General features: G+C 44.6%; 1 protein-coding gene across 1 annotated transcript; it reads left to right on the top strand.

The window, feature by feature from the left end:
- The first annotated feature begins 2,835 nt into the window (after nt 1–2,835).
- LOC138905994 (uncharacterized) lies at nt 2,836–5,696 on the top strand. Its single transcript, XM_070194510.1, has 4 exons — nt 2,836–2,936; nt 3,024–3,260; nt 5,325–5,465; nt 5,618–5,696. The coding sequence occupies exons 1-4, from the start codon at nt 2,836–2,838 to the stop codon at nt 5,694–5,696; spliced, it is 558 nt and encodes a 185-aa protein (XP_070050611.1).
- The last annotated feature ends 4,969 nt before the right edge of the window (nt 5,697–10,665 follow it).

Consider the following 10,665-nt stretch of genomic DNA (forward strand, 5'->3'; position numbering starts at 1 on the left):
GTTCGGGAAGAAGGGAAAGTTGAGCCCAAGGTTATAGGTCCATTCGAGGTGTTGAGACGAGTTGGGGAGGTTGCTTATGAGTTTGCTTTGCCTCCTAGCCTTTCGGGAGTTCATCCAGGTTTCCACGTGTCTATGCTCCGGAGGTATCATGCCGATAGGTCACATGTGTTAGACTTCAGCACGATCCATTTAGATGAGAGCCTAGGGCATGACGAGGAGCCAGTTGCCATTGTTGATAGGCAGGTTCGCCAGTTGAGGTCCAAGAGGATTTCCACGGTAAAGGTTCAGTGGAGGGGCCAACCAGTCGAGGAGGCGACTTGGGAGTCTGAGGAGGACATGCGGAGCAGATATCCACACTTATTCAGCACTCCAGGTATGATTCTAGACCCATTTGAGGATGAACGTTTGTTTAAGAGGTGGAGAATGTAATGACCTGACCGGTCGTTTTACTTTTTAGAACCCCATTCCCCTAAATAAGGCTCCCCGTATGTGCTTTTACTATTTTATGACTTGCGGGGATGGTTAGTTCGGGATTTGGAAGAGTTCGGTTGAAATTAGAATTAGTGCTTTGGGGTGGAAAATTGGGGAAAATGGAGGAAAGTTCTTAGGCTGAATTGTGAGGATTTGATCGAGGTTTTGGTATCGGATTTGAGTAATTTTGATATGGTTGGACTCGTGGTCATATGGGTATTCGGATTTTATGACTTTTACCCGATTCTGAGACGGGGGTCGGGGGGCCGACTTTTGAGTTGACTTTTTGATTTTTGGTTAAGAACTTAGTATTTTCTTATGGAATTGATTCCTTTAGCTCGTGTTTATTATATCGAATTGTTTATGACTAGATTCAAGGCATTCGGAGGCCGATTCGCGAGGCAAGGGCGTATTGGAGTAGAGATTTGCATGGGTTGAGGTAAGTAACACTTCTAAACTTGGTTCTGAGGGTACGAAACCCCGAATTGTGTGTTATGTGATTAGTGTTGAGGTGACGCACATGCTAGGTGACGGGCGTGTGGGCATGCACTGTAAGAATTGCAACTTGGTCGATTCCATGGAACTACATAGCTGATTTATCTTGTCTTTATTTGTATTTCATTATGTGTTAAAGAAATTGAGCTGCTTGTCATCTTAGAAATCATGCTTAGGCTATGTGTTGTTACTGTAGGGACCCACAGAGGTCATGTTATATGTTGAGTTATTTGCTAAACTTTCATTTTGTACTCAGTCATAGCTTTTAGTGCATATTCTCGGTCTCTGTTGTCCCATATTGATACATCGTATCTTCATTGTTTGGGCTGATTATCATGATTCTTGAGAGACCGAGAGACTAGAGAGATTGATGACTGAGTGAGGCCGAGGGCCTGATTATGAGGACATTTATGGGAGCGGGCTGCACGCCGCAGCATGTTATGTTGATTTATGCCATGATTGGCTTATTATAGTGCTTGGGCTAGAAATGCCCCTCCGGAGTGTGCATATCCACAGTGAGCGTAGGTACCTACTGAGTGCGAGTGCGTGTGCCGGTTGGAGTGAATGAGAGGACTGAGGGACTGTTACTCTAAGAGTATGCACCTGATTTAATTATTGTTGTACTTCGGCTGGCAAATATACTATCATGTAGTTACTGAGATGTATTGTATCTTATTCAATTGAACTTGGCATGATTTGACTATTTTGGCTTTAACTGTCAAACTTGAGAGTATGCCTACTTTCCTGTACTGTATTTCATTAATTGAACTGCACCCGTGAAGCTCGTCACTGCTTTCAGTCTAATAGTTAGTTTTGTTACTTACTGAGTTGGTTGTACTCACACTACACCTTTCACTTCGTGTACAGATCCAGGTATTTTTGGACACAGTAGGTGTTGATTATCTGAGTAGCTTGATCATGTGGAGATTTTGAGGTAGCTGCCCGGCATTCGCAGACCTTGACTTTCCTTCCCTATCTTTCAGCTTTATGTATTTAGTTTTTGCTCTTCATAGACAATATTTTCATACTTGTGTTGTATAGACGCTCATGTACTCAGTGACACCCTGGTTTTGGGAATTTTTTAGATGAGTTTTGACCTTTTATCCAGTTTACGAAAGCTTTAATTATTCAAACCTATTTTAGTTCATCTTATCTAAAAGTGTTGAAATTTATTGAGTTGTCGGCTTGCCTAGTATCATGTTAGGCGCCATCACGACATGCTATGTTTTGGGTCGCGACAAGTTGGTATCAGAGCCTAGGTTACATAGGTCTCACGAGTCATGAGCAGTTTTAGTAGAGTCTTGGAGATCGGTACGGAAACGTTTGTATTTATCTTCGAGAGGATGCCGAACCCTAAGAAACTTCACATTCTTATATTCTTGTCGTGCAGATTTGTTGATTCCGGTGACTAAACTTTTGTTATTCTATTCTCTCATAGATGGTGAGGACACGTACTACCGGACTGGACGGACAGCCACTAGTACCACTAGTTAGGGCCACGAGAGGCCGAGGTCGCGGTAAGGACAGAGGTACCGCTCGTACAACCGCTAGAGCAGCACCTGTAGACCCACCAATTGCTCCTGCTAAGGAGAAGGTACCGGATATGGTTGAGCTAGTGGGGCCAACCTAGGCACCAGTTGTGCCCATTGTGATTCAAGGCCTTCACGAGGCTTTGGCTAAGATTTTGACTGTGTGCACCAGCCTTGCCCGGGCGATTTCTGTTCAGACTGCGCCAGCCACTTCTCAGGCGGGGGAGGTACCCATACTCCTGCCGCCCGTACTCCAGAGCAGGTAATGCATGGACCTCAGACACCGGGGGTACTACTAGCCCAACCGGTTGCAGCTACTCAAGCCCAGGTGGGTCCCGTTATGACTGATGAAGAGCAGAGGATACTAGAGAGGTTTGGGAGGCTCCAACCTCCATATTTCAGTGGGACAGAGTTAGAGGATGCCCAGGATTTCTTAGATAGGTGCCAGTGGATTCTTCGTACGACGGGTATTCTGGAGACTAGTGGGGTCTCGTTCACTACTTTTTAGTTAACTGGGGCTGCTTTCAGATGGTGGGAGGCCTATGAGAGGCGCAGGCCAGTCGACGCAGCACCACTTACATGGCATGAGTTCTCCGTTCTCTTCTTGGAGAAGTTCATGCCACAGACTCGCAGGGAGAAGCTGTGCAGGCAGTTTGAGAAGTTACGTCAGGATGGCATGTCTGTGACCCAGAATGAGATGAGGTTCTTAGAGTTGGCTCATCACGCAGTTTTGTTGGTTCCCACTGAGAGGGAGAGGATCAGGAGGTTCATTGATGGTCTCTACTATCAGTACTGTTTGTTTTGACTCGGGAGAGTGTATCAGGTGCTATATTCGACGAGGTGGTTGATATTGCCCATCGGCTAGAGATGGTTTGCAGTCAGGAGCGTGAGGAGAGGGAGGCCAAGAGGCCTCGAGGTTCGATTAGTTTCAGTGGAGCACCTTCTGGTGGCAGCCTTACCACAGCAGGGGTCGTCCTTATAGGCCAGCTCAGATGGCTCGTCCAACTTATCGTGGTGCATCATCTAGCCATGGTTCTTACAGTGCCTATCCGGGTTAGTTATCTCTTAGTGCTCTTCCATATGATAGTTCATCTCGTGCTCCATCGGCTTAGGTTTCATCTTTGCCAAGTCCTTCTAACAATTACTCTGGTACTCAAGGCCTGATTCAGTCCCCACCACCACCATTGCCGGGGATTTTATTCGAGTGCGGGGAGTTTGGGAATATGTGGAGATAATGTCCCCGTCACTCGGGAAGTTTAGTGTAGCAGAGGAGTCAGGCTGCGACTTCTGCACCAGTTACATCATCACTCGACGAGCCAGCTCAGGGTAGGGCCCAGGCATATATGGGTCGCCCTAGAGGGGGAGGCTGATCAGGTGGCGGTCAGGCCCGATTCTATGCTATTCCTACCAGTCCAGATGTTGTTGCTTCAGATGCAGTGATCACAGATATTGTCTCAGTATGCCACATGGATGCTTTTGTATTATTTGATCCTAGTTCCACTTATTCGTATGTATCATCGTATTTTGCTCGTTATTTGGATATGCCCCGTGAGTCCTTAGTTTCATTTGTTCATATATCTACGTCGGTAGGCGATACCATTGTTGTGGACCGTGTATATCGGTCATGTATAGTGACTATTGGGGAATTTGAGACTAGAGTTGATCACTTATTGCTTAGTATGGTTGATTTCGACGTGATCTTGGGTATGGATTGGTTGTCTCCATGTCATGCTAGGCTGGATTGTCACGCTAAGACCGTGACGTTGGTGATGCCAGTGTTGTCAAGGATCGAGTGGAGAGGTTCTCTAGATTATGTTCCCAGCAGGGTGATTTCGTATTTGAAGGCCCAATGGATGGTTGGGAAGGGGTGTCTGCCTTATTTGGCCTTTGTGAGGGATGTTGGTGCTAGTACTTCTACTATTGATTCTGTTCCGGTGGAGCGAGATTTTCTGGTTGTGTTTCCTGCAGACCTACTGGGTAGGTCGCTTGACAGGGATATTAATTTTGGTATTGACTTGGTGTCGGGCACTCAACCCATTTCTATTCATTTGTATCGTATGGCACCAGTTAAGTTGAAAGAATTGAAAGAGCAACTTCATAAACTTCTTGATAAGGGGTTTATTAGGCCTAAAGTGTCGCCTTGGGGTGTACCAGTTCTGTTTGTGAAGAAGAATGATGGTACTATGCGGATGTGCATTGACTATAGGCAGTTGAACAAAGTTACTATCAAGAACAAGTATCCTTTGCCGCGTATTGATGATCGATTTGACTAGCTCCAGGGAGCGAGGGTGTTCTCTAAGATTGATTTGAGGTCTGGGTATCACCAGTTGAAGATTCGAGACTCGGATATTCTAAAGACAGCATTCAGGACCCGTTATGGTCATTATGAGTTCCTTGTGATGTCTTTTGGCTGACCAATGTCCCAGCAGCATTCATACATCTGATGAACAGTGTATTTCAGCCTTATCTCGACTCATTTATCATAGTATTCATTGATGATATCCTGGTGTACTCTCGTAGCCAGGAGGAGCATGCCCAACATTTGAGGATTGTGTTGCAGCGGTTGAGGGAGGAGAAGCTTTATGCCAAGTTCTCCAAGTGTGAGTTTTTGGCTCAGTTCGGTGGCGTTCTTGGGGCACGTGGTGTCCAGTGATAGGATTCAGGTGGATCCAAAGAAGATAGAGACAGTTCAGAGTTGGCCCAGACGTCCTTGGCTACTGAGATTCGGAGCTTTCCCGACTTGGCCGGTTATTATCGTCGCTTCGTGGAGGGTTTCTCGTCTATTGCATCGCTTTTGACCTAATTAACCCAGAAGGGTGCTTATTTCAGGTGGTCGGATGAATGTGAGGATATCGTTCAGAAGCTCAAGACTGCCTTGACCAAAGCTCCAGTTCAAGTTCTACCTTCAGCTTCTGGTTCTTATACAGTGTATTGTGGTGCGTCTCGGAGTGGTATTGGGTGTGTCTTGATGTAAGGAGGTAGAGTAATTGCTTATGCTTCGCGTTAGTTGAATCCCCATAAGAAGAACTACCTTATTCATGATTTGGAGCTGGCTGCCATTGTTCATGCATTGAAGATTTGGAGGCACTATCTCTATGGCGTATCTTGTGAGGTATTTACAGATCATCAGAGTCTCTGACACTTGTTCAAACAAAAGGATCTAAGACAGCGACGATGGTTGGAGCTGCTAAAGGACTATGATATTACCATTCTGTATCATCCCGGGAAGGCTAATGTGGTGGCCGATGCCTTGATTAGAAAGGCAGTGAGTATGGATAGCCTTGCATTCATTCCTGTTAGTGAGAGACCATTTGCAGTTGATGTTCTGGCCTTGGCCAACCAGTTCATGAGATTAGATATTTCGGAGCCCAGTCGAGTTCTAGCTTGTGTGGTTGCTCGGTCTTCCTTATTTGATCGCATCAGAGAGCGCCAGTATGAGGATCCATATTTGCTTGTCCTTAAGGACATGGTTCAACACAGTGATGCCAGAGATGTTACAATTGGGGATGATGGGGTGTTGAGAATGCAAGGTCAGATTTGTGTGCCTAATGTAGATGGGTTACGTGAGTTGATTCTTGAGGAGGCCCACAACTCACGGTATTCTATTCATCCGGGTGCCGCAAAGATGTATAAGGACTTGAGGCAGCATTATTGGGGGAGGAGAATGAAGAAGGATATAGTAGGGTTTGTAGCTCGGTACCTTAAGTGTCAGCAGGTGAAATATGAGCATCAGAGATCGGGCGGATTGCTTCAGAGGCTTGAGAATTCAGAGTGGACATAGGAGCGTATCACCATGGATTTTGTAGTTGGACTCCCACGGACTTCAAGGAAGTTTGATGCTATTTGGGTGATTGTGGATCGACTGACCAAGTACGCGCACTTCATTCCAGTTGGGACTACCTATTATTCAGAGTGGTTGGATGATATTTACATCCGCGAGATTGTTCTCCTTCACAGTGTGCCAGTGTCCATTATTTCAGATTGAGGGCACGCAATTTACATCGCAGTTTTAAGAGCCGTGCAGCGAGAGTTGGGCACCTAGGTTGAGTTGAGTACAACATTGTACCCTCAGACGGACAGACAGTCCGAGCGCACTATTAAGATATTGGAGGATATGCTACGCGCTTGTGTCATAAAGTTTGGGGGTTCTTGGGATTAGTTTCTGCCACTCGTGGCATTTGCCTACAATAACAGCTACCAGTTGAGCATTCATATGGCTCCGTACGAGACTTTGTATGGGAGACAGTATCAATCTCCGGTGGGTTGGTTTGAGCCTGGTGAGGCTAGGATATTGGGTACTGACTTGGTTCAGGATGCTTTGGACAACGTTAAATTGATTCAGGATCGACTTCGCACGACGCAGTCTAGACAAAAGAGTTACATCGACTGGAAGGTTTGTGATGTTGCTTATATGGTTGGGGAGAAGGTTCTGCTCAAGGTTTCACCCATGAAGGGTGTTATGAGGTTCGGCAAGAAGGGTAAGTTGAGCCCTCAGTAAATTGGGCCGTTTGAGGTGCTTCAGAGAATTGGGGAGGTGGCTTACAAGCTTGCCTTGCCACCTAGTCTGCCGAGTGTGCATACAGTGTTTCATGTATCTATGCTCCGGAAGTATGTCGGCGATCCATCTCATGTTTTGGATTTCCGCACGGTTCAGTTGGGTGGTGATTTGACTTATGATATGGAGCTGGTGGCCATTTTGGGTCGGCTGGTTCGAAAGTTGATGTCAAAGCATATAGCTGCAGTGAAGGTGCAGCGTAGAGGCCAGACAGTTGAGAAGGCTACTTGGGAGACCAAGCGGGAGATGCGGAGCAGATATCCATACCTATTTGAGACTCCAGGTATGTTTCTAGACCCATTTGAGGATGAACGTTTGTTTAAGAGGGGGAGGATGTAATGACCCGGCCGTTCATTTTGAGAGTTGTAGCCCTGTTCCCCTATTTATTGCTCATTCCTTGCTTAATTGTTGTTATGTGACTTGCCGGGGTAGTTGGTTCGGGTCCGAAGAGGTTTCAGAATGAAAGAAAGCACTTAGTCTCAAAGTTGAAAGCTTATGTTGAAAAGGTTGACCGGATGTTGACTTATGTGTAAATGACTCCGGAATGGAGTTTTGATGGTTTGGATAGCTCCATTGGGTGATTTTGGACTTAGGAGCGTATCCGGATTGTGATTTAGAGGTCCGTAGTTGAATTAGGCTTGAAATGGCGAAAGTTGAAAATTTGAAAGTTTTGACTGATAGTAAACTTTGTGGTTACCGGGCTCGAATTGGGGTTCCGGGGGTTGGAGCAGGTCCATGGTGTCATTTGTGACTTGTGTGCAAAATTTGAGGTCAATCGGACGTGATTTGATAGGTTTCGTCATCGAATGTGGAAAATTAGAAGTTTAAAGTTCATTAGGCTTGAATCGATACGTGATTCGTGGTTTTAGTGTTGTTTGATGTGATTTGAAGACTCGACTAAGTTCTTAACATATTTTAGGACTTGTTGATATATTTGGTTGAGGTCCTGGGGGCCTCAGGTTGGTTTTGGATGGTTAACGGATCAATTTTGGACTTGGTGTTATAGCTGAAGATTTTCTAGTGCACTGATCTGGTTTCCTTATACGCGATCGCGTGGGAAGGTTCGTGACCGCGTAGGCTAATTAGAGCAGCTATGGTGTTTTGTTCTATGCGATCGCCAGTTAGGGCATGCGATCGCGTAGGAAGCAGTGCATCGCGAACGCGTGGGCTAGGCCGCGTTCACGAAGAGGAGGTGAGTCAGCTGGGTTTCACGCATCTATGTGAACGCGTGGGCCATATGCGATCGCGTAGTCCTGGGTAGCCTATGCTTCACGTGTGTTTTTGTGCGGTCGCATAGGCTTGAATTTTCTGGGCAGTTAAGTTGTGCTTCACGATCATGAGGTAATTTCCGCGATCGCGATTAAGGATAACTGGGCAGAAACTTAAATATTTCAAAACGCGGGTTTGGGTTCATTTTCACAATTTGATTTTGAGAGCTCGGTGGGAGGTGATTCTTGGAGATATTTTTAAGTGGGTGATTGGGGTAAGTGATTCTTGCTTAGTTTTGGTTAAATTCCATGTTTATATCTTTGATTTCATCATTTAATTAGTGATATGGGGTGAAAAATTGGGGAAAGATGGAGGAAAGTTCTTAGGCCGAATTTTGAGGATTTGATCGAGGTTTTGGTATCGGATTTGAGTAATTTTGGTATGGTTGGACTCGTGGTCGAATGGGTATTCGGATTTTATGGCTTTTACCCGATTCTGAGACGTGGGCTCAGGAGCCGACTTTTGAGTTGACTTTTTGACTTTTGGTTAAGAACTTAGTATTTTCTTATGGAATTAATTCCTTTAGCTCGTGCTTATTGTATCAAATTGTTTGTGGCTAGATTCTAGGCATTCAGAGGCCGATTCGCGAGGCAAGGGCGTATTGGAGTAGAGATTTGCACGGGTTGAGGTAAGTAACACATCTAAACTTGGTTCTGAGGGTACGAAACCCCGAATTATATGTTATGTGATTGGTGTTGAGGTGACGCACATGCTGGGTGACGGGCGTGTGGGCATGCACTGTAAGAATTGCAACTTGGTCGATTCCATGGAACTATATAGCTGATTTATCTTGTCTTTATTTGTATTTTCATTGTGTGTTAAAGAAATTGAGCTGCTTGTCATCTTAGAAATCATGCTTAGGCTATGTGTTGTTACTGTAGGGACCCACAGAGGTCGTGTTATATGTTGAGTTATTTGCTAAACTGACATTTTGTACTCAGTCAAAGCTTTTACTGCATATTCTCGATCTTTGTTGTCCCATATTGATACATCGTATCTTCATTGTTTGGGCTGATTATCATGATTCTTGAGAGCCCGAGAGACAGGAGAGATTGATGACTGAGTGAGCCGAGGGCCTGATTGTGAGGACATTTATGGGAGCGGGTTGCACGCCGCAGCATGTTATGTTGATTTATGCCATGATTGGCTTATTATAGTGCTTGGGCTAGAAATGCCCCTCCGGAGTGTACACATCCACAGTGAGCGCAGGTACCTACTGAGTGCGAGTGCGAGTGCCGAACGACTGGGAGGTTGGAGTGAATGAGAGGACTGAGAGACTGTTACTCTGAGAGTATGCACCTGATTTAATTATTGTTGTACTTCGGCTGGCACATATACTGTCATGTAGTTACTGAGATGTGTTGTATCCTGTTCAATTGAACTTGACATGATTTGACTATTTCGGCTTTAACTGTCGAACTTGAGAGCATGCCTACTTTCATGTACTATATTTCGGTATTTCTGTAATTGAACTGCATTCATGAAGCTCGTCACTACTGTCAGTCCAATAGTTAGTTTTGTTACTTACTGAGTTGGTTGTACTCACGCTACATCCTGCACTTCGTGTGTAGATCCAGGTATTTCCAGACACGATGGGTGTTGATTATCTGAGTAGGTTGATCATGTGGAGATTTTGAGGTAGCTGCCCAACGTTCGCAGACCTTGACTCTCCTTCCCTATCTTTCAGCTTTATGTATTTAGTTTCTGCTCTTCATAGACTGTATTTTTAGACTTGTGTTGTATAGACGCTCATGTACTCAGTGACACCCTGGTTTTGGGAATTGTTTAGTTGGGTTTTGACCTTTTATCTAGTTTATGAAAGCTTTAATTATTCAAACCTATTTTAGTTTATCTTTTATCTAAAAGTGTTGAAATTTATTGAGTTGTTGGCTTGCCTAGTACCATATTAGGTGCCATCACGATAGGCTATGTTTTAGGTCGTGACAACCAGGTACCAAAATATTTATTGAATCTCTTGTATATCATATTTTTATCATTTTTGTATCACATGTATATCTCTTGTGTATCACCGGTATATTTCTTGTGTATCAGGTCTTAGTAGTGTGTATTTATGTAACAGTTTTAGAAATTTGCTCATAAGAGTGTAGCTTCATCAATAGATTTGTAAACCAAACAAACTGCAGAACTCATTGTGGAGAAACTAACTGTACAGCAACCCAAAGATGTGGAAGTACTGAACATCTCAGAGTTCAAAGTTGTGCAGGTGTTCAACTATATCACCTATGTATCATATGTATATCATGTGTGTATCAATTATGTATCATATGTGTATCAAAACTACTATATATTTTTCATATCTTGATTTCGCAACACTAAATCAAAGGA

This window comes from Nicotiana tomentosiformis, chromosome 2 (genome assembly GCF_000390325.3).
Source record: "Nicotiana tomentosiformis chromosome 2, ASM39032v3, whole genome shotgun sequence".
Classification (NCBI taxonomy): Eukaryota; Viridiplantae; Streptophyta; class Magnoliopsida; order Solanales; family Solanaceae; genus Nicotiana; species Nicotiana tomentosiformis.